This window comes from Athene noctua, chromosome 2 (genome assembly GCF_965140245.1).
Source record: "Athene noctua chromosome 2, bAthNoc1.hap1.1, whole genome shotgun sequence".
In the NCBI taxonomy this organism is placed as follows: domain Eukaryota; kingdom Metazoa; phylum Chordata; class Aves; order Strigiformes; family Strigidae; genus Athene; species Athene noctua.
The window spans coordinates 163,725,950-163,753,361 of record NC_134038.1 but is presented as its reverse complement, the minus strand read 5'-3'; the positions used below and the strand labels follow the sequence as shown (position 1 = coordinate 163,753,361).

Sequence of the window (27,412 nt, the reverse complement as noted above, 5' to 3'; positions counted from 1 at the left end):
TAAAATTTGCTACGAGGTAATCAAATTGGTATGAACACGCAGCAGGGAAGAATACAGTCACTTTCTATTGTAAGAACTCTGTCATCTTCCCTTACCTATCTACATCTAACTTGCCAAAGCTAAAAGTTGTAGTGCTTTGAGAATTATTTCTGCTGGTTGGTTGTTTAAATATACTTCCTCTTTCGATCATACGAACTTTCCAACAAAGCTTTCCTAAGTTCTTGTAGGAACCAGATCTCTATCTTTTCCAATTTATTTGTTCTCCTCTCAATATCCATCATATTTTAGGAGCCTGATTGCAGGCAATGTTGTAATGGCATCTTCTCGTTAAATACAACGTAGTGTCCAGGGCAAATAAATACATATATGTGTCTACAAACACATACATGCATATAAATGCATACATACATACATTTATTATATATATTTAATTTAATCAAAGCAACTGAAAGACAGAATCAAGACCTAAAGCCAATTTACTTCAGCACTGATTGTTGTTAGTTGCTCTTATTAATCAAATCAACTGCAAACTTCAGTAAATCAGAGTTAAAAGGAAAAAAAACCCGCACAGTTTTATAATGCAAAGTTTTGAGGCATGTATAGTAATGTTTTGAAGTAAGAAATAACCTCAATGAGTGAAAAAGGTTAGTTAAAGTTTTATCATCCAAAGAAAATGTTTGTGTTATGACATACTTCTTCTGAACCTGGTCAGTCTCTAAGCATCAGTATTGTTACAAGCTAGTAAAATTCCAACTTAGGAATAATTTCACAGGCTTGCAGCATACAGTAAGAAGCCTACTGTGCAGGTTTTTTCACTGCTTTGAAGGGTAAATGAATACTATCTAGAGAAGCTATACAGATGAGGGAGCACTAAAAAACATCTTTAAGCAACAATTAAAGAGATATTTCATCATCTTCAGAGCTACTAAAAAGCTAATATTGTGCATACCAGCTTTCACAATAGAACTCGAGTGACGACAGGACTTGTGTTAATAGACCCATACCTACCTGTACAGGTTTTTGTCTCCATCGGTACATCGGTGAGAGATGTGACAACCCCGCTCCCCCCGCCACTCACCTCGGCGTGTTGACAAAGTTACTAAGGTATGGATCATGCCTCTTTGGGAAAAAAGTGTGACAGCCTATCGAATGCTGTGCCAGTAATAAACAGCATGTAAGGAATCACAAACACACGGCAATTCAAATCCATACAGCACGGATGTAAAACTGTATTCTAGCCTCAATCACGTGTCACCATATACAACTTCCCATACCTTTGTCTCACGACCCATCATATACTCAAAAAACGCTTTCTTCAAGTATTCAAACTCGGCAGGCTCCTCAGAGAGGGAAACGTCGGCATGGTGAAGGTTTCCATCTGTGTAAACAAAAACAAGAGAACATTTATACTGCGAGTCACTCATATGAATCCAAGTTTCACCAACGGCAGGCAACTGGACAAGAACAAATGCTGGGTTCTGCACCTGGGATAGAGTAACAACAAACACCGAAAGGGGTCTGGGGGTGCTGGTTGGCAGGAGGCTCGTCAGGAGTCAGCAGTTGTGCCCCGGCAGCCAAGAGGGCAAACCGCACCCTGGGGATTCTCTGGTTTGGAGAGGAGGAGGCTGAGGGGCGACCTCACTGCTCTCTGCAGCTTCCTGGGGAGGGGAAGGGCAGAGGGAGGTGCTGAGCTCTGCTCCCTGGTACCCAGCGCCAGGACGCGTGGGAATGGCTCAGAGCTGTGTTGTCAGAGGTTTGGACTTCACAGGAGGAAACATTCCTCTCCTGAGAGGCAGGGCAGGTCAAACCCTGGAACAGGCTTCCTGAGTGGCAGTCAAAGTCCCAGGGCTGTCAGTGTTTGAGAGGCATTTGGACAATGCCATTGATACCTTAGCAGTGAACTGGTCAGGCCCTTGGACCCATCACTGTACGTCCCTCCCAGCTGAAGTAGCCAACTATCAGTGCCCACGGGAGAGCACATGAGCAGTGCACGTCTGCTTCTGTCAGGGTCCTGGGGGTGCTCACAGGCCTCAGTGGCCGGGACCGGCCTCCCCGGGACCCCCAGCCCCCCCGTCTCCTGCCAAGGGCCCAGGGGACGTGTCTGAGCTCAGCCCGGGGCCTTCAGTCCCTGCCCGAGCGATGCTGTAGCTGTGCCCGTCTCTGCCCCTGTCTCCCGGGGGGCTGGGACCTGCTCTGCAGAGAGCTGCTCTCCTGGGGGGACCCCTCAGACCCGCCTCAGAGCTGCTCCTGCAGAGCGCTCGGCATAACGCAGGGTAACTCTGCGGTTCTATTCCCTGCGCGCACCATGACTCCAGTCACGAGGAGACGGTTATTTGCCTGAAATGCCAGGGGATTTCAGCTCCAAAACCACTTTCAGGGACACATATTTCAAAGATTACAAGGGGAACTGGGATTTTACTTATTACTGTGTCAAAGCAGATCATCTTGCAAAGGAACTCTCATCACAAGAAGAGTCAATGTCCAAGCACGTAACACAAGACAGATCTGTAAAATCCAGTATTGTTCACGAGCTTTAAAGTCATAAAATGTGTATCTAATTAGCCAAGACAAATGGGTAATTCCTCCCTACCCACTTTTGAGTGCCACTGCTTATACCACTCTCCCCAGAGAAAGCTTAAGAACTCCGATATAGAGCTCTTCTAACTGCATGACATAAAACCAAACCCCAAACAAAATGCTCTGTGACTCCCTCATCTGAAATCACACACCAGCTCTGCTATAACAGAGAAGACAAAACGAGGATAAGATGCCATAAAAGTATGATACAAGTGTTTGAAAGAGACTGACATTTTAATAAATTGTCTAAACCAAAGCGTATCTTTCAAGCAAACAACTTACTTGTGATGAAAACAGTGTACTTACCTCTGTATGGTGTTGCAACGGAGGAGACGTTCACATTCTTCTCATAGTTTTTCAACTGGTCTTCCAGTACATGAATCTAAATAGAGAACAGTCAAAATGATGAATGGTGTTCACAAGCAGCTAAAATAAGCATAATTGACAGTTTTCGGTTAAACAGAATCTCCTTCGATGAAATCAAAAGACATTAAAAACTGTGTTATTAAAAACTTTCCCTAAACTACTTAAGGAAATGGGTGTACATGTGTATATACACACGCAGTATCTACAGCAAATGTTACGCACGTATATGTATTCACATATATATGTACACCTGTCTACTCTAAACACATAAGCATACATAAAGAAAACATGACAAAAATGCCGTCAAAAACACATCAACAATTAACCTTTCCTAAGATTTTTTTTTAATAGATGGTCATAGAACTCTAGTTAAAAATCCTCAATACCTGGCGTACTCAGCTCCTTCTATTTACTCTTAATTTGAGGTGGTTTTTGGGGGGTGGTGGTTTTTTTAGAGGTTTTTTACATCAAGAACCATAGAATCTTACAATAGCATCTTCAGAACCAAGTTCGCTGCGAACTCCTGGTTGAAATGTTACTGGAGCAAAACTTATGTTTGTCTGCAAGCATCAAGCAGACAAACTGTTCCCTTAGAAGTAAAAGTGAAAGCTCTTAGCACAGAAACTATGCAAACAGACTGCATCCCACATAGAACAGAACCTTACTTTAAGGGCCGTGGTGCCTATCTGGACAGAGCCTCAGAGAAAGGAGCTAGGGAGGGAGGCTGACCTATAAACACTGTATTTAAATCCTTCAAAAACAACCACCACCACCACAACTCTAGTAAAGCTTAAAATTTCACTCACTCGCTTCCCTCTTTTCCACCTGGAACACAAACTGATCAAGGACCCAAGGACCTAACCCTAGCACATTTACTAAGTAATCAGAGCTGGAGCTTAAATTTAGTGTTCTTTCATCAGCCAGCTCGGTAATTTTGGCTTTGTCCTTTTCTTCAACTGCTTTCTGCTCACTGAGCTGTTCCTCAAGTCCTGACTGCTCTTTCAGGGCCTGATTAAGATCACCTTCCAATTTCTTCAACTGTGTTTTCAGGTCACTTATCTGACAAAGCATTCACCTTCGACACTGACTGCCTTAGTTGTTCTTGCAGTTCCTTCAGGGACTCCTCCCTTGTCACCTGCTCTCCCTTCAGTCGGGTTATTTCTGCTCTGGAGCCCTCCTTCTCAGCACTGCAGGTGGCAAGTTCCTCTTTCAGGTCTCCAACTTCCTGCTCCTTCTCTTGAAGCTCCATTTCATGCTTTTCCTGGAGCTCTTCAACCTGCTGATGGAGTTTCTCTTCCCAACTCCGGGTAATTTCTACCAACTCCCTCCTGTGAGCCTCAGCAAGACTCTCCAGCTGCTCTTTGTGATTACATTCTAGTTTTGACACAGCATCATTGATTCCAGCTGTGCCGGCATGTGCCATTTCCAACATTTTGGCATTGAATTCGCTCTCTTTCTGACTGAACTCCAATTGCTTGTTTTCAAGCTCTTTTTTTAGCTTAGCTTCCTGCTCCGCAAGTTTCTTCAGTGACTGCCTGAGTTGGTTGAGTTCCTCTTTGAGTACCTCCTCAACTCCTCGAATAGACATTGCATGCTCTTTTGACATAACTTCAACCTCTTCTTTGTGCCTTTTCCTCTCTTCTTCCAATTCTTGCCTTGCTTCACACACTTTACTATTCAATGCAGAGAGCTCTTGTTCCAAGGCATGACGAATTTTTAGTGCTTCTGATAGCTCAGAAGACAGTGCTTCGAACTCTGCTTGTTTCACATCAAGTTTTTGTAACGTTTTTTCATTCATCTCTTCTATGTGTGCACGGAAAACTGTTTCTTTCTCTTTCAAAATTGTAGCTATCTCTTGTTCTTGTTTCTCTCTCATTTTTTCCATTTCAGTTACTTGTTGTTGCTTTAAGATTTGAAGTTTTTCTGTCCAAAGCTTTTCCTGCTGCTGTTTCATGTTTTCCAGTTCATTCTTGTGCTTTTCAACTATATCACTTATTTCCTTATTGTGCTGCTTTTTTTCTTCTGATTGCTTTCTGGCCTCTTCCAAATACTTTGCAAGAGAGCTTTCCAGTTCAAGAATCCTCTGTTAGAAAAAAAGTTTTAAAAGAATAAGAATATTCATAAGGCAGCAAGATCAACTTTTTTCAAAATCTCACCAGGTTCACATAACTACAAGTAACTTATTCCATTATTTTTAGTGAATATTAACTTTTTATGGCAGCCTTTCATTCACCTAGTTTCTTCTCAGACTTGCTTCCATTATGGTTAGTTATTTAATAAAAGGCTTTCTCTTTCCTTGTGGTGAAAACACATACAATAAAAGCTTAGAAAGAATTTAACTAATACAAATAAAATAAATTCCTGGGACATTTATGAGATACACATCCATTTTTTCTTATTAAGCTAAAGTGCCAACACATAGGATGAAAGACATCAGGAGTCTACACGAGTACTACCAAGCTTTGTACACACCTACTGATTTATCTTAATTCCACACATCTCGTGGAAATTCTGCTGTCAAGGTAAAATGCTTCTATAGGCAAAACTTTCAAACTAATATTAGGGAGTGGCGGAATAACGTACAAACTTGCATTGGCAGATAATGCAATCTGACCCATTACATAAAGCACGGGACACTTCAAAAATTTAAGCACATTTTCTTATTTACTCAAGGATCTTTGTAAGTGTGTGTACGCTAGCAGTACCCAGGAGTTAAACAGCTTGAAGTTTAACTCTCCTGTAGAACATACATAAAAATTATGCAGAGGGATACAAATTAATGTATCATGCCATGATAGAAAGTGAATGCAGATGTGTGTTTTTTAAACACTGTGACATTAAAACAACCCAGTCGCAACAAATCCACAGTATCTGTAAACTGTCACACTGAGAATATATACTAAAAGGAATTCCTGTAAACATCTACCCCTTTGGAATCTTTACTCACAGTTCTAGAAGTCTTTACTTCTTGATGCATCCTCTGAACTTTCTTGTCACACTGTGACTGTATTGCTTTCTTCTGCAGCTCTAATTCTTCTAAAGCTAGGGACCCTTGCTCCTCTTGTTCTTGAAGGGCTTTTAAATACTCAATCCGGTTTATTTCCTGTATCAAAAATTATGATTAAAACAATAAATACAGTCATCACACCTCCAAAACCAGCAGAATTGAATATTTACAAACAAGTTAATAGGAGTCATACACTAGGCACACCTGTATTTTCACCACAAGCACAGAGTTTGTATTTCGTCTGTGTAAACAAAACCGTTACAAATCACTTCCATTTTCTCTTCTTGGGGACCATTCGCCTTTCTATGAAAAACCTAATGCAATCCAGCCTTCCATTTTGTTTTGTTTAGCATGATTGACAGTAACACCTTAGAGGACTAAAGGTCTGTTCTCACTTGCTTCCATTGCTAAATTATTTTCAAGCTTCTAGTCCTTATAATTAAAAAATAACCTGAGAAATAGGTAGGCAAAAAAAATAGTCAGGAAGAGACTGTCAAAGTCCCTCAGTCCTACTCACCAGCCATCATGGAGGAGCACAAAAGAGAGTCTACTATTTGTTAGGTAAAATTACATGATCTAAAGTGGATTACAGCTTGTGAAAAAGAACAAAGAATCCAGTGATTCCTCCCAGCCTGGCCTGGAAGGAAATTCTTTTCTGAGGTCAAACACTATGAAGAGTTAACCCTGCTCACATAATACAGCACCATCGGCCACAACGATACCAACACTTTTCAAGTAACAGCCTCATTCTTTGAACCTCTTCTACTCTAGTTGCTCTGGCTAATCGCCAGTGATCCAGAGGAAGAAATTTTTAAAAAATGTCTAACAAAAGGAGTTTTAAAAATAAAATAAGTCTTTCCCACAAGATGCAGCTGTTAGTGAGCAGGGAGAGTGATTAACTGTCATTATTCAGCCTGTATCACCACAGCTGCTTTCCCTTCATGCTGCTGAAGAGGCTGTCTGACCTCTTTGACTTTTGGAGGACGCTTTGTATCTCTGAGAGCAGAAGGACTCTCGCTACAGAACAGGGTCAGATTAAGACTTCTAGTTCCACCTCACACTCAGAGAAACACCTTTCTACACATTGCAGGGATACTCACAAGAGCTGCCTTCATCTTGCCCTGGAACGCCTTTTCTTGGGCCTGTAACCTCTCATTTAGCTCCCGATCTTTGGCAGCCATTTCTTTTTTGTGGCATTTTTCTAGTTCAGCAACACGCTCCTCTGAAGACTTCTGTCAATCAGTCAGAAAAAAAATGTCACATTCATATTCAATAACACTTTGTATTATTTCTCATGAAGAAAAGCAGTGCAACAGAGAGAGGAAACCGGAACCATCTCTTTGCTGCCTTTGAGTATCAGTCACTTGAACGCTTCCTACTGAGCCCTGACAGGGGCTATTTTCAAGCTTGAAGTTGTCCATCTTCCTTCTCAAGTCTTTCACAGCTCTACCAAAGGAAACACCAGATCTTCTAAAGACTCATCTACCAAGGTGAACTTGTGTGTTTTCAGTGTCAGTGCAAATGTGATCATAAATTGGAAAAGGAACTTCTGTCTCTAGCTTTCCCGGCATTCTTGTTATTTCACGTGCCAGAAAGTCAAGTGATGATACCCTATGTAGCCAGCTATCTACAATCTATGAACATGCTTTATTTAAGAATAATGTAATGCAAGGAAGTTCTCCCCCTAAAGCATCAGTGTATTCTCTTAGAAAAATTACTAACATCACAAATGCCAACACAAGAACTGTCATTTACAGGTGTTTTCATTCACTGATTTTAAACTGTTAGAGAAAAATAAAATCTATATGGGGAGTTTTCTGTTCTGTCTTAAGGAAATCTTTAACCCTAGACATTAATTTTTATAGAACTTACTAAATCGAAAATTTTATGACGTTATGATATACTAATGTATTTTACAACTATAGTTTAATTGTAATTGAATTATTAGATTAAAAGCCAATAGTACAGGGTGAGTCTCAGCTTTTACCTTCATAATCTCAACCACCTCTTGTTTCACTCTGGTTAACTCCCGCTGAAGATTTACCCTCTCTTCCTCACTTGCCTTTTCTACTGCTTTGATTTTTTTATCCGTTTCTGCCTGCAGTTTCTTCTGGGCTTCCTCTGCCTTTTGGGCAAGACTCAGAGCCCTCTCAAGCTCTTCAAAAGCTTCAAAGAAAAAAAAGTACATGATAGTCAAGAAAGATCTATGTCCCTTTTGCTCTGTTTATTTCACTCTGTGTTCCCCTCTGATGCTCTGGAGTCAGTCCCAGTACTTGCCATGAAAACAGGACAGACAAATTCAGAGGTTCAGTTCGTAAGTCTTACATGCTATAGTCCAGAAGCACACTCCCGCACAGGAAACGTCCTGAACCCTGATTCTCAGGGCCCAGATACTTAAATTATTTCCTAAGCACTACAAAAGACATGACAGAAAATCTCTGATCTGAGCCTTCATATCATCCTAACGTACAAAAATCATGGCAGATGCTGAACAAAGATAACTGAAAGATGCATGTTCACCTCTGTCCCTGTCTTTCTATGCAGGATGCCAATGACACATTCATTATGTATCAGCATTATAATGTCCCTTGCTCAGTAATCAAATAGACACAATACTGGGAGTCCCGTAACTCCAATAACCTCCTGGTGTGAGGGGACACTTAGATTACTCAACAGCATGAATATCAAAATGGATCTTTGCTTTTACTTTTTCCTGGGGAGGGGAGGGGTAGTCGGTGTGTGTGGAAAAAAAGAGAAAGTCTGGCAACTGGTGTCCTCTCTGAACTCCAGGCATAGGTCCTTGCTTATGGGGGACAGAATCTCTTAATCATATTGAGTGGGGAGAGTAAAAAAAACCCCTTCCATCAAATGCAATAATTACAATACTGTCGTCATTTCTGAGAAAGGCGAGACGCATCAGACTTGAATTCTCATGAAAATTTAGTCTCTTTGAAGGGTTATCCTGTCCTCTAGCTGCCACGCTCTTTTCAAAACAACTGTCTCCTTCCAGGAAATATATCCTTACTATGACATGTTCAGCCCTAAGTATTGTTACTCCATCATCAATAACAGCAGGCTTCTTTCCCAAAACTCAACATCTCTTCAAAAAGCTGCAATACCTACCATTGCTTCCTGGTTCCACAGGAGTTTCTGTGCCGACTTCTTTTGTTGGACTTTGAACTTGTGGTTTAGATGGGACAGTCGAGTCAGGCAGTTCAGTGCGTATCTGACCATTCTGTAACGTCTTTTTCAGCAATGATACCTAAATAAAATGTTCTTTTTGTTAGAAAAACCCAAGGATTCTAAGTAGATCATGTTTTGCTCTTCAGAACTAGAGAGAGTTAAATAAATTGGTATCAGCGAGTAGAGAAAGGAATAATCTGGCTGCATTTTTGTAGCATTTCAAAAATCAGAATTGTTTCCAATTCACAAAAATAGTTTCAATATGAGTGGAGAAGAAAAGACCAATTAAGCAAAACACATAAATTTTGCCAAACTCAAACAACTGCCAATGTTATGTTCTTGATAACAAAGACAATACAATGTAAGCACATATCAAACAATCACATTTAACACGAGTGAGATCGTGCAAGGGTATCCTCTACCACGAAGATGCATTTATTTTCTAGATAAACATAAATTCTCAAGAAGCTCAACAACATCGCAGCAATTATAAAAAGACATGGACATGCATGATAGGAAATATGTAATTTAAAGCAAAAAAAAAGTAGGAAGAGCAGTTTTAAAGCACATCTGTTGGGTAAGGTATCTCACCTGAGTTTGCAGGACACTAATAAGTTGATCCTTTTCTTCTAAGGAAGCATCAAATTCCTCTTGGAGATGTTTCCTTGCTTGTTGTGTCATCTGGAGCTCCTGAGAATCATAAACAAACACATCTCAAATGAAACTAACATGTGAATTTGAAAGGTTTATCAAAATACTGTGAAATATTAGAAATGCCTCTTCACAGCTGTGACCCTAGAATACAACCACAAAGTGGGTATTTCTTTTACTATACAACATTCCACACCACATAAGAACATCCCATTATTAAACCAGCAGGAGTCTAGATCTAATGCAGAATTATCCACAATTCTTTTGTTCTAAAACACAAGTTTGTGTAGGGATCGCTTCATGCCTGCTCCCAAAAACCCTTCTGGAAGTTGAAGACTGCACTTCAGTAAACTCGGTTCTTCATTTAGCCACCAGATTAAGTCAACTGAAACAGCAGAAATGTCAGTGTCTCTCATGCTCCTCCAACAGGCTAGCACTCTAATATGACATATGGCACTTAGAGGAGCAGAAAGTTGGCTTTTTCATCCCTCAAAGGGGTCTCAAATCAGCAAGTCAGGGGATGCCAAAGAACTGAACTATGTGGCTTTACTTGCTGCTTAGTTGCATTCATTTGGCTGAACACCTTTAGAAACTTCCTCGACGTTACCTAAATGCATTACTAGGATCTGTGTAATCATAAAATACTGCCTTAGGGAGGTTTCTTCTATTTCCTTCCTGTGCTTTTAAAGTTTAAATATTTCAGTTCCTTTAAATACTTACTGCTCTAATAGAAAAGAAATGTATTTAAATTGATTCACATCTAACTCCTTATTGAGAGAATGGGAACCAGACACATTTCATGCACGCACTGTAAGCAATTTCCCAAACTTGTATTCTTTTTTTTTTTTTTTCCTTCAATATTTACTTCATCCATATATATCTTCCCAGTGATTTACCCAGGAAATGAATGCTTCTACGACCATTATTCTGCACAGATCGCTTGTATAAAGCAAGCGGCACCCGTAAACGTGGCTTCTGTGAGCCAGGAAAAGATAAAGGACGACAGAAAGGATGAAAAAGCAAACAGGAGACAAAACACAGGGCACTAAATGCTTCCTGCATTGCTTTCCTCTAACTGCAGATCTTGCTTTTATCCATCTTGCTGCCTACCCCTTACCTTCAGCCCTGAATCCCGGCTGCCAGAGCAGAGCCTGATACCAGCTCTGAGATCCGCAGCCGTGTGAGCTGAGCCTGCCCAGCCACGCAGGCAGGACAGTGCTGGGAGCTGTCACCGGGAAAACTATTCCTCTCTCTGCCCAAGCAACTATATCCACTTTGTAACCATGCCTTGCCTCAGGGTCTCAACAGCTACTGATCACGCTTCTGCCTTGCGCTCCTGAGCTTTAGAAGCAATTCCGTCCAAGCCAAGGAAAGCAGCTCAGTGCAACAACAAGTGACAAAGAGTTTTACTGAAATCAACATCGAAATAGTCTTTTTGGGTCCCCAAGTCCCTTCTGATCCTTGTCTGACAAGGAGAACTCCGAAGACTGCTGCTGAGGAATTATTCTTAACAAGAGAAAACTAAGGTAAGCAAAAGACACGTTGACAGCCAGGGACTATTTCACACTGTCAGCTTGGTCTCAGAGAAGACTTAGTTTATTCCTACATGGCCCTCTTAAAAGGAACTTCTCTGATTCAGCATATATATGAGGAAAATGGACTGCACGATGAAGAAAAAGATTTTTTAACTTCTGATAACAAATTATTACATCAGTGAATGATCTATTTGGTACCATTTTAGCTCCCACAATGGCAATGTACCATTTGATCTGTAACTTTTCTTTTAGGTCTGTTTTACCTCATGCTGTAACTTGGGCTTCTAAAAGACCAAAAACCTATTTTTTGAAGGTCTTCAATTAATAAAAAAGATTTCAATATTAGCTTTGAAGGAATGTTTAGATCTACAAGACTTACAAGAATGGAATTAAATTTTATAACAAATCTATATAGAAATCTACGTGTATCAGAAATACATATATTTTTATATACATATATGAATCAGAAAGGCTGTGATAGCAAATGTGAAAAGTAAGCAGGCACATGTTCAACCCTTCTTCATAGTGAAAAGCTTTAACTCTGGTGTACATACATGCCTTCCAAACTTTACCAAGTACCAATAAGCTGGAAAACCAAACCTACTGGAGCATGCGGATAGAGACTGAACACAGAATGAGCTTCTTTCATTTGACCTTGTAGTGAACTGGAAAAAAAGCCACTGGCAAGCCACTTCTGTCAGGAATGCTGTGGGTTTTCCCCTCCTATGGGCTGACAGCTTAGCTTAGGACAGAGCAAGAGCCCAGGCACAGGCTCCAGCTCAGCTGAGCACCACACGCTCAGCACTCTGGCCCCCCGTTCGCAGCTGCTGGGGCAGAAACAGCACAGATCCCAACCAAAATGCTGTCCCCATGGCTTACACAATTCACAGCCTGATTCCCTGGATCACACCCTGCACAGCTCAAGTAGAAGCTCCACAATTTGTCGGTGACCTCCTCTGAAATCATGTTGCACCGGGGCAGCCCCTTGCGGGCGAGCAGGAGCCTTGGGTACGTGCATGTCCGGATGCTCACAGTCACATCCCTCACCCTCCAGGGCCAGACCCCGGCCCTCGTTCGCGGGCGAGAGACGCCTGACTGCCTGGAGCTCGCCTGCCTTCAGGCACAGGTGGGACCTCACCACGGCCCTGCACCCTCCACAGCAGCGCTGCTGCTCGGCACAGCACACGCCAAAACACGAGTGCAGGCACAGAGAAAGCCCCTGGCTTTGAGCCAGCTGGTACCCAGCTGCCAAGTGAGGTCAGAGCATGGACAGAGAGGCCCTCGTGCACCCATCTCTGAACCGACGCTGCACTGGCTCTCGGGGCAGTGAAAACGCTTCCGTTTCGCATCCTGCTTCACCAAAGCTTGACAATACGGCTTTGGTCAACTTGCCCTTTTCATTTGTTCTGCCCGATTGCCTGTCTTTTAATTAAACTCAGCAGGTTTATTATCAATACCCTACACATTAGAGATTCTCCTTTTAATTTCACTATAACCTAAGCAGACAACAATCATAACACAACCCACCTGATCTCATGATGCAAATAAACTACGCTACAAATCCATAAAAGCAATGGAGACATTATAATGGAGATCAAGTGTGCAGTTTTTAAAATTCTATCGTTTTTTTATACTGACAGTCATTAAAATTTTTATTTCAAAGTGTCTCTTACTTGTATTTGCCTAACATTAGCCTTTCTTAATGCTTAATAGAAGAGCAACAAGTTGCACAGGGACATCTACTGCTGGATCCAACAATACTCTAAGAACCACACACATTTCTACCTATTTCCCAATGAACAGAAAAGCAGTTCAGTCGGTACGATGAACTGCTCCAACTTAAGAGGATGACAATAAGCTGCTGAATGGGAAACGAGTCAGAGAAACAACCCCATATAAACAAATAAACACAGGCGGTAAAAAACCCTGCTGCACGACAGAAAATATTTTGTAAAGTGAACAAAAAAAAAGCTAGGCAGAGAAAGAGCCTATGTATGTGTGGTATAAATATTCAACCAATAAAGTAAATTACCTCTCTCAGTTCTCCAATTCTGCGGAGTGCTTTACCCTGAGTTTGACTCAGAATGTCCTTAGAAAAAGAAAGAATAAACATCAGGCTTATTAAATGTAACTTTATATATAAAGCATAAATAAATCCACAGAATTCTGCTTCAGCAGAAGAATTAACGACTTGAATTTTTCTTTCAAGTCAAGCTCAATGTGGGTTATCATGAACTGCCAACTGTGGGTTGGCAATCACCTGAACTCAGCTGATGCAATAACAAAAGGCTGGATTACAATAGCTTCAACGTTACTTTGACAAACCAGTATTAGCTTATTCCTCAGAAATCACAGCTAAGGAGTCTTCTGTTACACACACACACATAAACAACGTATTGTGTAAACACACACACAATGCACTGAGAATTAAATCTGTATTTGCACTACACATTCTAAGAGGATAAAAAGTAATGCTTACCTGTAGCTGCTGCTTCTCCCGCTGGATAACTTGATAAGCAGACACTAGCTAAAAAACAGAAATCAGGTATAACGTTGATAATGCATGCACTTACAGCTATCACAGTAAATTGCTTAGTTTTATCTCTATCTGCATTTTCAAACTCTTATCTTCATTTGAGAAAGCTCTTCTGACACAAACATACTTAAATTTAATCAATGTTTCCTCCTTCCATTTAGAAAATATCTCCAATGTCTTAAAAAAATAAAGCCTACATGTCAAAACAATAAGGTCATTCAGCATTCATGCGCTGTCTTCCCTTCACTGAAAAGACCTCCAAGAAGAGCCGTGCTTCAACACAGGCAGTCAAAAACCAACCGTATGAGAAAGTTACATCCCACACAGCTACCCTACAGGGGTGTACATTTGTAAGGGTTCACATCCCAGAGACCTGCAGTGAAAGTAGTTTTACACTGAGTGTATGTTAAAAAATACCCTTACAACTCTAGAAAAAAACCCAACTCTCTGTAATAACAAAAGTTGTCATTCCATGTGCTCTGCATATACCCAGCAGGCAAAGGAAGACTGGAAGCGGACAACACTTCTCATTGTAAGCCGACAAAAGGACTTCATGAGTAACTGCACAATTCAGTTTAATTATAAATTTGATCACAATTTCCTAAGCTGTCCAAAGCTTAAGTAGCATAATGGCACTTGGAACGAGAATATGCTCTTTCCAAATTGCTGAAAATTTAAAGGAAAACAAAGCCAAAACTCCAAGCCGAGAAATCTTTAAGTCAAAAGATCTCTTCAAAATCCTATTTAAAATAAAAATTTTTCAGAGTTCAAAATTACTTCTAATTTCAAAGTCATACTCATTTTACATTTAAAAGAAAACTAAACCTTCTATGGATGGTTTCCCTTCCCATATTTTTGAGATGCTAACTTTGGATCCTACTTTAAATGAGAAAAACACCCCAAACATCTTAAATACTCCTTATATATTGAAACTACATTCTTCAGAGCTCTGGCAAAACAATTCTTTCCAAATGACCTCAGAAACTCACAACAACTGAAAAAAAAAAAAAAAAAACCACAAAAACAAGCCTTTCTGATAGAGAAAATTAAGAGTTTCTAGACAGACTACACTAAGAAAAACCAACAGATCCACCAAACATAACCAACAACTCGAAGAATTTTCAAACAGTGGCAACACTGTTTAGATAAACTTTTAAAAAAATCTGTCTCCTAATACTACCTGGAAAAGAATGAAAGAATTAATAGGAGACAACAATTACTGAATTAATGGAAGATAACTGTTTCTTCAGGCATATGTTGAATACTGTAATTGCTGTACACATATTTTAGATTCCAAGGATTTTGACACTGACAGCCAAAGGGCTGCACAGGTATTTTTGTACTTGAGGGCAGTAAACACTTGAACAACTGTAAAAGCCAGTGCAAATGTCCAGATTTAAATACAATACACACACAGACTCCCAAAACCCAAAATCCAACACCACCACGTTGAAACCTTTACTTTTCCCAACAATTTCAAAAATTAGTAGCAAAACTACTTACAGCATTGGTTTTCATTAGAATAGCAAGAGAAATAGTCCTTGAATTAATGGCTTTCAGGGAATACCTGGAAATTATGGGGAATAGAACCTCCCTATCTGAAACAAAACGCCTGCCTATCGCGTCTGCACAAAAGAGGCACTGTGCACTTCAACAACAAGTTCCAGAAGAAAAGTCAGTTTGCTGTCATGCGAGTACGAGCCCTGCTCACCTCTGTGCTGAACTCCACCCCTTGCTACAGGCTTTCAGCAGAAACCTTCATAGGCCTACTTGGTGTAAGGAACCACTAATTAGCCTCTATTGCTGACAACACGGAATTATTTACAAACAAGAGAAGAAAGGGATTTCCCTGTTTTATTAACAGAAAAGCATTTGACCTATCTGAACCAAATATAACTAGACTTGCTCTAAGGTTAGCTCTAAGTCCATCGATTTGCTCCAGACAGGGAAACAAAAAGATGAGCCACTACTGCAGTATGTGTTGGCCTCATCTTTTTCCCCTCTCCACCCACCTAAGTCACTCACAACACTGCCTACCTCTGAGCATTTTCCCCAGCAACTGCACCGTCGCTGCAGCATCTGCTCTTTGCTGAGGCTGTCCGCGTTTCCCACAGGCTCTTCTGTTTCGCTGTCGGTGTCAGAACGCGGATCAAGGTTGGGACCAGCTGTGTCCAAGTCCAGCTGACTCAGTGAGTCTTTCGAAGCAGCGCCTAACAGGGACTCCTTGGAAGAAGAACAGAACAGGGACTCCTTAGAAGAAGAGCGGAACAGGGACTCTTTTACCGGGCTTCGAAACAAAGACTCCATGGAGGGAACTCGGAGCTGCAGCCTCTGGGCCAAAGACTGAGTGGCACTCAGCTGCAAAAATTCAAAGCAAATAATGACTTTTGCACTGCTTTTAGGCAGACACACATACTGAAGACCGGGAAACAGACACCTGACCTGGGCAAAGGAACGACTGTTGCCTAACACATGCGTGACACCAAACAGCTACCACGCCCTTAGAAGAATCGTCTCGTGCTGAAAAATCAAGCATGCAACTACCACATGTGGGCAGTTTCAGATAGCAACTAAATCCAATAAGCTACACCTCTGATTTAAACTTCTAAAATAATGTATTTCTGTGTATCCCCTTTAAAAAGTAAAGAACATGTAATTAAAATAGTTGCATTTACTGTTATCCCAAGTTTTTTTAGAATATTGTGACACACTTCTTGATGTAGTAAACAGAAGACTGTACTTATCTCAAAGACACAAAAATATTTTCCTATGATTAAGAGAAGAAATTTATTGTAAAAGCCTGTGTACATGTTCGTTCTAGTATGCCGTCTTAAGCAGTCCTTTTCTTATTTTAAATGGCTTTATGATTTTTACATAAAATGCAATTATTGCTTTATGCGGCTGAAGTACTCACGCTGTTCTAAAACAAAAGGTTCTGTGCTACGGCACCATACGCTGCCAGTGCTACACAAGGGATCTGAAAGCATTACTGCACAATGTTGCCCTCACGACCACGTGTTGGGACGCACGGACTAGGAGTCGCTGCTAATTCCACTCCAGCAAGCTAAACTGTTTCTGAGACACATTAAAGAATGACGCCCACCTTTACCACTAGTGACAAATTCTCTGAAGCCTGTCAGCTCTTTTCCTTCAGCTAGGAATTCGCTTTCAGGCCACGCCATATGCCCTGTGCTGGCGGCCTCCACGCGCAGTGAGACGCACCTCAACACAAGCAGCCTGCAGCACGCCATCACATACCGCTAACCTGTCCCTGCAAAAAAGCTCCACGCAGCAGTGCCAACCCTGAACACCAGCTAATGGGATTGCACACAAACACAACACCCTGGTATCCTGACAGGCTGCCTACTGGGCATCCCTCCTCCCGAATGAAGGTACAGATTGGGCACTTACACCAACATAATACAAAGACAACACAGCGGTGAAGAAGGAAACAATTCCCCCTTGTCCTCCCCATACCTGTGGGGAGGCTTGTCCAGGTGGGTATTTCAGCTGTACACTTATCATAACCATCCATGTACCTGCTACACGATTACACCCACAGCTTCTGCTCTGTGGATACGCAGAGAAACAGACAGAAACGTAAATGTAGAAGAGGAATGATTCAGTGTAAAAGGGCCTCAGAAATGCTTGACAGGGAGCAAACTTAAGACGTACAAAAATAACAGAGAAGAGAAGAGAAAGACATCCAGACAGTTAAGGAAGGCAGCGAAATGAGCAGTCACCCAGGTTTAGACAGAGCAAAGAGAGCAAAAACCAGCCGTACAAGAAGTCTGTTTGGATTTTGAAACTGCACTTCGCCTGGCCTGAACAAAACCTGTATTCTGCTCCAGAGCACTGTCTTGTTGCAACTGATTTATTCCTAGTGCATAAACTGCTCTTAATGGGTTTGAAACTAAAGCACTCCTACCTTTTATTCTCGTCTCCATTCCCTGTTCTTTTTCGCTTCCTAACTGGAGAGCTAATAATAAGCTTATCTATCTTCTGCTTTATCATTTCCAAAGCATCTACTCTGCTACTACCGGACTGACAGAGGAAGACCAATACTTTACCAAGAACTACAGACTAACGACAAACACTGCTTTCAAAAATCACATATTCTGATACCATAAAAATAATTAAAAGAAACCACAAAGGGTTTGTAAATCTAATTGACAAGAATACTTTAATAAAATTTAAGATCTAATTTTAAAACACCAGATTAAGTAGATTTATGGAAAGTAAAGTGTAGCATTCATAATGGAATTTAAAACAAATTTCAGGTGTCACTGATCATCTCCTCAAGAAAACGTGGTGTTAAGAATTCAAGGGCATTGTTCCACTGCAAGAAAACACATCTTTTTTGTAGCAAAACCCAACACCTCAATTTTCTGGTTGGGAACTCAGCGCTTCCTCTGACAAAGCTTACAGAATCACAGAAGTTCCCTGCTTTACCCCACCGGCCTATTTTCACAATCTCTAAATCAGGGCTTTTTTTGCTTGTTTTTCTTTTTTAAATCAAGCCACTGAAAAAAAGCCACACTACTCAATATTAAAAAAGAGGAGTGCAGATTAACTCCTCTGCTTCATCTATTGTGCAAGTCATGGTTACCCATCATCTTGACAGTGATTTTAATGATATTTTACGATTGATCATTTAGACTCAGTTTGGTTTGGGGCTTGTTTTTTGTTTTTCGGGGTTTTTTTTTCACATTTGATAATGATTATTGGTATGGTTAGAAACATTCACCATGGCTCAGTTCAAGCCTTCAGGCTCATCCACCTCAAGTTACCTGGGCAGTTAACTGGATTCCCCCAACTTTTCAACTAAAAGAGGCATAAAAAACAAAGTTAGTCTCTCTGAATGTTACTTCGGTCCCACTGCCTTGCTGAGTTCAGTTCAGAGGTAAGATTTTCAAGACCTGAAGACAGACTTAAAAGGTTTCCTATTCTGGGGGTCAACCACTACAGCTTAAAGGTCTGTTTTACTCATCTTAAACACTTCATTATTTAACCGAACAATTAGACTATTCATACCTATAAATGCACAGAAAACAGTGAGACTGAGGCAGCAAAAAAAAAAAAAGCTAATCAAGGAAAAAAAGTTAGGTTTTTTTTTTTTTAAGTTAAAGAACACAGAAAAACTGTTCTCAACTGACCTCTTCCTCTGGTGTTAAAGTGTCTTCACGATTCCCATCTGGGAACAAATAGGTCTTCCTTCTGTTCCGAACTGGTAAACGGGATTCGGAAGGGACCTACACAGAGATCACATATATCCAGAAAAATATTAACAGCAGAACTAATTATTCCGTATCATAATTTACTTCAACAGTTACTAACTGTAACATCTCAGTAAAGTCCAGGCGAGATGTTCCTTTTAAAGAAAACAACCAGCTCCACGTACTGTCTGTGGAAAGTTCTACTTTACTACAAAGTCTCCAGAGCAGACTACATCATGAAGCAGCCACAAGAGCACGTCACAAAATCAGGTAGTTTGATTGTTTCTGACCATGGTCCTTTTACACCAGATTTGAAACACAAGCCTCATAATACTTTAGGAACATAGTACAGTTGCTTCAGGATAAAAGTACTGCAAACTGACAGGGATTGAAGCATTTCCATATGCAATACCATCTGATTCCTTGAAGAAATTAAAAAAAAACCAACCCTGACCAAAGAGGAAACACCCCCACTTACAAAATTGAATCTAAACAAAGGGCAGAAGAAGGTGACACATTTTATGTCACTAGGAACTTGTTCCTGTCAGCACTGAACATCTATTCAAACAAATTTCACCTCATGCTGAGTGAGGCTGCAACAAGCCAGACCGACCCAACTCAAACATAGTTTGCCAGCCTCATATTTCAAAATTCAAGCTCTTATGTACAAAGTAACTAATTACCAAGATCTCTCATTACGTATACTGTACAATATAAGCAGAATGAACAAAGTGTTGCCAAAAAAAAAAAAAAAAAATTACCCTAAATCCCTTAACACTTAGTTGCAGAACCATCACTGAGGTGGCATACCTAAAATCTGCCTTGCAAAATGCCCGTCTCACAAGACAGACTTGGATGTTCTGAAACATGATTGACAATCAGACCACTGAAAGGATTACCAAGAGAGACAGGTGTTTGGAGCTTACACTCACTTTATAGCCTAAATCTGTGGGTACGTTTCGTAAAATTTGGATACTAATGATGTAACTCCAGCATCATAGACCCCCTAAGATTATTCCAAAATCAATCATAGTTTGACCAAGTGGACCCAATATTCGCACTTGAAAGTCAAACCCCTCAACTAGTACCGAATAACCATTCCCCATGGAAGCTCTACGTCCTGCTGAAAAATTTCACACCAAACAATTCATACCGACAGCCTACTCTCTCTTACTCCTGCTCCCTAACCTAGCACCAGTGATTTAGAAGAGAGAGCTTCTGGTGCTCACCGTACAGGAGATGAAATATTTCCAGCAGTTCATCACTGCTTTGCTAGTGTTCAGGGAGAGTATGAATCTCTCTCTTCACTCTGGCCTTAGCAGTGCTCCACTACTGCATTGACTTCTTGTCAACTGGCAGCTGAGCAGCACTCTGCCCCTGAGCAGCACTGAGCTCTGCAGCACAGCCACCGAAGAGCTGTGATGTCACACAAGAGTTCCACTGGAAGGGATCCATAGCAACCATCTAGGCCAATGCCTGACCACTTCGGGGGTTTCCAAAGCTAAAGCTTCGTATTAAGGGCATTGTCCAAAGGCCTCCCAAACACTGACAGCCCTGGGACATCAACCACCTCTGCAGGAAGCCTGCTCCAGGGTTTGACCACCCTCCCGGAAAAGAAATGTTTCCTCATGTCAAGTCTGAGCCACCAACCACCCCACCCCCCCCACCCGGCAACACCTTTGTAGTGCTCTGATTGGAACCCTCAAAGCTTTAATATGAATAAAATGGGTAATCGGAGCATCTGTCTAGCCTGATTTGATTGCCCTTTTCACTTTTGTATTGACATGCTGTGACTTACAACCACCACCAGATGACAGTGTTCTAGAAGATTACAACGGCCTCTGCAGAGTCGGTCGGGATCAGGAATGCAAACCTGGACCAACAGTGGCGGGAGAGGTTAAAAACACTCAGGTCAGGGAACTGACAAAAGCCAGTTTCTACATCAGCCCTATAATCCTTCCGTGTACAAACTACGGGCTGCTCTAAGTAACTTGTTGGATATCAAACATTACATTTCTTTACCATGTGGCCGACTTCACGGTTCCCTAGCAAAGAGTCTCTTTGCTGGTTGTGTATTTGGATCTTCCCCTGTGGTGCCCAGGTATTGGTCTGATCTCAGCGAAGGGAAAACTGAGCAAAAACGTTCATTACCAGCCCTTGCAATAAAGATAGGGAGTGACTTGAGGGGAAAGTCAGATTGGTGTGTTCAAAATACACAGGGCTGTGAAAAGAGCAAGGGCGCTGTCGGAGAAAGCTGAAGGCCTACAGGCTGCGGTTGTTTGAACTGACAAGACGAGAGGAATTAACTCACTTCGGAGTGAAGAAAAGCTGACGGGCATTGTGCTCTGCACCTTGGGGGAAAGGAACCTCTCTGCTCTAGTGGGAAAGTTGTCCAGAGATCACGTATCGTCCCTCTCTTTCCAAAGGTGCAAAGGGCAAACTCAGGCACTGAAGGCTACTAAGAAACCCTGCAGTAAACTGGCTCACTAGCTAGGACTGCAGGAGGAGGAAAACTACGTGGATTTATTCCACTGCAAGACCAAGAGGCATCTTCTTGTGAATGGGAATACAAGACACGGAGAGATTTAAAAGCGCGTGACAGGATTTGACCCTGCAAGAGTCTCTTATTTTCCCAAAACCAAAATCTTCATTTTATCACTGGCTTGCTAAGTGGCATTTCCTTTCTGCTTTGTCTAGAGTGTCAAAACCTTCCTCCTAACTTCCATTTCGCTGTAATTGTACTTTAAAAGCTCTGGATGCCACAGAAAGGGAGTCGATGCTATAGAACAGCAGATCCTTTATAGCAACGGTGACGCTAGTCACGAGTTTGATTTTAAATGAGCTGGCAGGAGACTCTCACTCAAGTACTTTCATTCTTATTTCTGTAATCACGATATTAAAAACAAAACACACACACCCCCCCCACCCCACCCCCCCCCCAAACCAAAACTAAAACCCCCCAAACAAACTCATATGGGCAGGGACCTTGTATCCAAAAAGAGAAAATAACTTGTCCCTGAAGACAGAGCTTCTTCAAGGCAGAGGAGTGTGCTGCTTCCAGGAAGACCTGGGTTCTCTTCCCAGCTCTCCCAGTGCCCTGGTCACCCACCCTGGGCTATTTTGCACCTCAGTGCTGCTACTGGCATTTTAACCCAGAACTTTGATGCTGCCCAATTTCCTACAAACACGGGGTTAGTTTTCCTCTGTGCTTGCCCAACCGCTGACAGGAAGGCCGAAGGAAGGACTGCTTCTTTAGCTGCTTTTCGAGAACACCGAGACACGCACTCACGGAACGCAAGGATCTCCCTCCCTCCCGCCGGCCGCGGGGCAGGAGGCGGCGCCGCACTGGGAGGAGCGCGGGCGGTGCCCGCCGGCGGCTGAGCCGCCGCTCCGCTGTCAGGAGGGAGGAGGAGACGCGGAGCGGCCGGAGCCGTAACCGTGGGATCCGCCGCCTCCAACCTCGGCACCAGCGCGGGGGAGCAGCCGGGCTGTCCTGCGCCCCGCCAAGGGGAAGGTGCACCCCACCCGTCCTCTCCCGCGGCGCCCTCCGGGGCGCGGAGGGAGCGTCTGCGGGCAGGGGCGAGCCCCCCCCGCGCCCGGCGGGCGGTCGGCTCCCGCCGCCGGTTTTTTTCCGCCGTTTGCTTCCGTAGACGGCGGCTGGACGCGGAGTTGCTGAAAGCCCCGGCGTTCCGTCTCGAGGGGTACGGCAAATCCGCGCGAAGGCTTGGTGTGCCAGTGCCAGCGACAGGGCTTTGTAAGCATTTGGGCGACGCCGGGCCCGCTGCGGGTGTGACAGTTTCATACACGAGGTTCACAAGCTCGTTAGCGCCAGGTCGTTAATGACCTTGCTCGAGCCTTGGGCTTGGGGAAGCTTCTGGCTGCAAAAGGCTCGGCAGCGGCTTCTTGAAACTCTGTGAAAACCTGTCTGCTGCCAAGAAAGTCGCCTTGTTTTCACGTGGCCCGCCCCGAAACCTTTTGAGCCGTGTCTGTAAACACGGAGGGCTCTGCACGTTGTTTACAAGCAGAGTGCCGGAGAGGGGACAAGGCAGCGTGTGCCACCGTGGCTGTTACTATCTCTGAAAGCGGGGGGGATGGATGTTCTTGGCCGCTTTAGGTTAAAACCGATAGCTTTAGGCCCTCGGGTGAGGTTTGCGTGCCTGTGTTCGGCCCGGCCCGTGCAGATGCCGCGCGCGGTCGGCAGGGGCTGGCACTCCCTGGCCAGCAACGGCGCCATTTTGAAACCTGCTGCGTTGACGGCGATGCTGTGTGCAGGCTGGAAACGCACGATGCTGTTTGCAAGAAACGCTGAGCCGTGTGGTCCGCCGTACGGCACCACGCCAAGGGGGCTGCATGCCGTCATCACAAACGTCCAGAAGAGCTTTCACTGACATACGCTCCTGCCAGCTTTTCAGTAATCTGAGGAGAAATGCAGGCAGGAAACTGACCAAAAACCCCACCAAGATAATACATCCACAGGAAACAAACGGCTGCTTTCACTCATTTTTTGCTACATGCTTTTTTAAAAAAATAATTGTCTTACAAATTTAGAAGCCAAAAGCCAAATACAGTTTCATAATTTTGTTGAAATAAGAATGAGCAAAACCGCGCAGGGTACGCCGGGGAGTCTGCGCTCTGCCACCGACGCACACCCTGTAAACAAACCCACCCCCTTTATAGTCTTTTCCTAATACATATTCATAAGATGGGTGTGTTTAGCCTGCGCAAGCGTAGTGGAGTTTTCTCGAATCTTCTCAGATTCCCTGGTGGTGTTGAGGGGGGGTTCTCTGGTGTTTTCCCACTCCTCTTCCCGCCAAAACGAGGGTCCTTCTGGTACTTTTCCATCAAAACAAGGGTCTGCCTGATACAAGGCTCTCTCTGGTAGTTTTTGCGCTAGGCGCGGTAACAACGTAGTCAAGACACCAACATAGCCATTAGATACTCTGAGATTACAAAGCCTCGATCCGATTTTAAAGATAAAACCACAATAGCTTTTAACATATATACATCATAAAATATTTACAACACATAGATTTGTACTAAAGGTCAATATATTTCATCAACACGAATCATCATCACATTTATTACAGAATCAATCACAGAATCAGCTAGGTTGGAAGGGACCTTGAAGATCATCTAGTCCAACTGTTAACCTAGCACTGACCGTTCCCAACTCCACCAGATCCCTCAGCGCTGGGTCAACCCGACTCTTAAACCCCTCCAGGGATGGGGACTCCACCCCTGCCCTGGGCAGCCCATTCCAACGCCCAACAGCCCCTTCTGCACAGAAATCCTTCCTCAGAGCCGGTCTGACCCTGCCCTGGCACAACCTGCATGCCATTCCCTCTTGTCCTGTCGCTTACTACTTGGTTCAAGAGGCTCATCCCCAGCTCTCTGCACCCTCCTTTCAGGGAGCTGTAGAGGGCGATGAGGTCTCCCCTCAGCCTCCTCTTCTCCAGACTAAACCCCCCCAGTTCCCTCAGCCGCTCCCCATCAGACCTGTGCTCCAGACCCTGCACCAGCTCCGTTGCCCTTCTCTGGACACGCTCGAGTCATTCAATGTCCCTTTTGTAGTGGGGGGCCCAAAACTGAACCCAGTCATCGAGGGGCGGCCTCACCAGTGCCGAGCCCAGGGCTCAGATCCCTTCCCTGTCCCTGCTGGCCACGCTGGTGCTGACACAAGCCAGGATGCCATTGGCCTCCTTGGCCCCCTGGGCACACCGCTGGCTCATTATCAATCCCCCCCAGGTCCCTCTCTGACTGGCAGCTCTCCAGCCACTCCTCCCCAAGCCTGTAGCGCTGCTGGGGGTTGTTGTGGCCCAAGGGTCCCCCCGGCATTTGGCCTCATTGAAACTCCCCCAGTTGGGCTCAGCCCATGGCTCCAGCCTGTCCAGGTCTCTCTGCAGAGCCTCCCTACCCTCGAGCAGATCAACACTCCCACCCAACCTGGTGTCATCTGCAAAGTGACTGAGGGGGCACTCGATCCCCTCGTCTAGATCATCAATAAAGATGTTAAACAGGAGTGGCCCCAACACCGAGCCCTGGGGGACACCACCGCCAACTGGATTTAACTCCGTTCCCCACACCTCTCTGGGCCCAGACATCCAGACAGTTTTTTACCCAGCAAAGCGTGCGATTGTCCAAGCCTCGAGCAGCCAGTTTTGCCAGGAGAATGCTGTGGGAAATGGTGTCAAAGGCCTTGCTAAAGTCAAGGTAAATGACATCCACAGCCTTTCCCTCATCCACTAAGCAGGTCATCCTGTCGTAGAAGGAGATCAGGTTTGTCAGGCAGGACCTGCCTTTCATAAACCCGTGCTGACTGGGCCTGAGCATCTGGTTGTCCCACGTGTGCTGTATGATGGTACTCGGGATGAGCCGCTCCATCAGCTTCCCAGGTACCGAAGTCAAGCTGACAGGCCTGTAATTTCCCAGATCATCCTTCTGACCCTTCTTATAGATGGGCGTCACATTGGCCAACTTCCAGTCACTTGGGATAATCTTAATCATTTATCAATTTATAATTTATCAATTATCTCCCTGCTGGGATTTTTCTGATTATACTGTAGTATCTTCCCCTTAAGCACGGTCATTAAGAAAAAGCTTTTGCTTCATCATTTCTAGTCAGCAGGGCTAAGAATACACACAAAGATCTTGAGGCACTGAGGTTATTCAGTTGGGAAGAGCTAAAAACCTCGTGAAAATAAACTCTTCCAAGTTCCCGTGCGTGGTGGCAATCCCACCCGCAGGATTTGTTGACAGCCTGGTGCGGTAGTTAGGGATGGGGTTGTTAGGGTCTGGCGGCCGGAAGATATCGCGCTGTACGGAAAGATAGGACCCCTCTCCCGACAGGCAATAACGCTGAGTTTACGACGTAAGCAGACGGAAGTGACGCTGTCGACCCAAGCTGTATAATGCTGTGTTACACACGAATAAACGCCATTTGCCATCCACCACCTTGGTGTCTGTGTGCTGATGGCCCGAGCGGCCTGGGGTTGGTCGCCGTGCCGTTCTTCCCGAGCCAGGTCGTCACGCCTCATGAGGCAACAGCCTGGTGCTGATGCCGAGCATAGTGAGCTGCTGCTAACCCTTCTGGGTGTTAGGGCTAGCCATTTATTTATTTAAAAACACTTCCTGATCTTAGATTATTTTTTTTATTTTTTTTTCTGGTTGCCACAGCTCCATGAAGAAGCTCCATTTACAGAAATCTGGAGTTTTCACTTCTGAGCACCGGATTCTTACAGACACCTACCACTGCTAGCCCAACATCGTTTCCAGACAAAGTGGGATATCTGGAGACGCCCCTCCCCTGTCCACCAACCCTTCAAAAAAAGACAATTTAAAAAAAAGTAAACCACACCAGCAGGTACTATCTGAAGATATTTTTGGTTCTTGCTGTTCCGCTTTTCTTCTTGTCCCTTATCAAAGGACAACGACAGAGATGTGAACTAAGCAGCAGCACCACGAGACATTCTCACCACTGTAGCAGGAAACCCTTTTTGCAGGACGAGGTTGTGAGTCAAGGCACACACCAATATGGTTAACAGTCAAGCTCCAGACTTTATTAGAGAAACAAGTCCTTATGTATTCTTGTACACTCTAAAAATAACAGCAAATCCGTGTGTTCCTCTCGCCCACGCTCATTTCAAAAAGCGGTTCCTCTCAGCACTTTCGACCAGGAGTACTTCTCGTGCGCAGCCGGTAGGTAAGCTTCTGCTTTGTTATTTTAAAGATTCCCTTCTTATCTGTTTTACATTGTCAGCGCCGCAGAAGCTTTACGACGCGGCATACGCTCCCACACATCAGCATTTCTTCAGAATATTTGGAGCCATGACTAGAAGAAAGAACAGTTAGAAAAAATGAGCAAATGCTACTTTATTATTTTAATATTAAATGCTTCTAAGTTGCTCTTAATGATGACACTGTTGTTTATTGATGTGAATAGGAGATGGAAGGATTTCAGATAAGTCAAATTGTCAAATTATTAACCGATTTCGAGCAAGTAAGTCCATTCCAGTAGCTGCAAAACTGTTGAGAAACTATGATGAGAAGAAAAGAACCTGCAGCAAAACAGTCAGGAGTCTCACTGGAAATAGTCTACCACATCGCTGCAGGTTAATCCAATTAAAAAAAGAGTTGGCCTTTCTGCACAAGGCCTATCACCAAAAGGGAAGTGATGAAATAAAACTTTGGGGCGAGCAAAAAGCCTCCTCTACCAGGAAAATATTTACTGCTTTTACAATGAAGTCAGCATCATCTTCATTTCCTAAGTTCTATACACGCAAGAATCTTCTCCCGTCTGCTGACTATCAACTGACACGCGTCACAAAAATACTCGAGATAAAGA

At 43.4% G+C, this 27,412-nt stretch overlaps 2 protein-coding genes across 2 annotated transcripts in view; both read right to left on the bottom strand.

The window, feature by feature from the left end:
• Positions 1 to 27,412, bottom strand: part of LOC141958206 (golgin subfamily A member 4-like) — a 48,691-nt gene that overhangs the window by 4,065 nt on the left and 17,214 nt on the right. The gene's annotated exons all lie outside the window — the stretch shown is intronic.
• The window catches only part of LOC141958268 (golgin subfamily A member 4-like), a 29,334-nt gene continuing 3,166 nt past the window's right edge, over positions 1,245 to 27,412 (bottom strand). Inside the window, exons 2-14 of the mRNA XM_074901116.1 lie at positions 22,361 to 22,852; positions 19,012 to 19,107; positions 15,893 to 16,297; positions 13,799 to 13,846; positions 13,352 to 13,408; positions 9,725 to 9,823; positions 9,074 to 9,212; positions 7,938 to 8,116; positions 7,051 to 7,182; positions 5,891 to 6,046; positions 4,019 to 5,026; positions 2,884 to 2,959; positions 1,245 to 1,378 (exon numbers count right to left, since the gene is read on the bottom strand). Coding sequence (XP_074757217.1) covers positions 1,245 to 1,378; positions 2,884 to 2,959; positions 4,019 to 5,026; positions 5,891 to 6,046; positions 7,051 to 7,182; positions 7,938 to 8,116; positions 9,074 to 9,212; positions 9,725 to 9,823; positions 13,352 to 13,408; positions 13,799 to 13,846; positions 15,893 to 16,297; positions 19,012 to 19,107; positions 22,361 to 22,852 — 3,021 coding nt within the window. The remainder of the gene's footprint in view (positions 1,379 to 2,883; positions 2,960 to 4,018; positions 5,027 to 5,890; positions 6,047 to 7,050; positions 7,183 to 7,937; positions 8,117 to 9,073; positions 9,213 to 9,724; positions 9,824 to 13,351; positions 13,409 to 13,798; positions 13,847 to 15,892; positions 16,298 to 19,011; positions 19,108 to 22,360; positions 22,853 to 27,412) is intronic.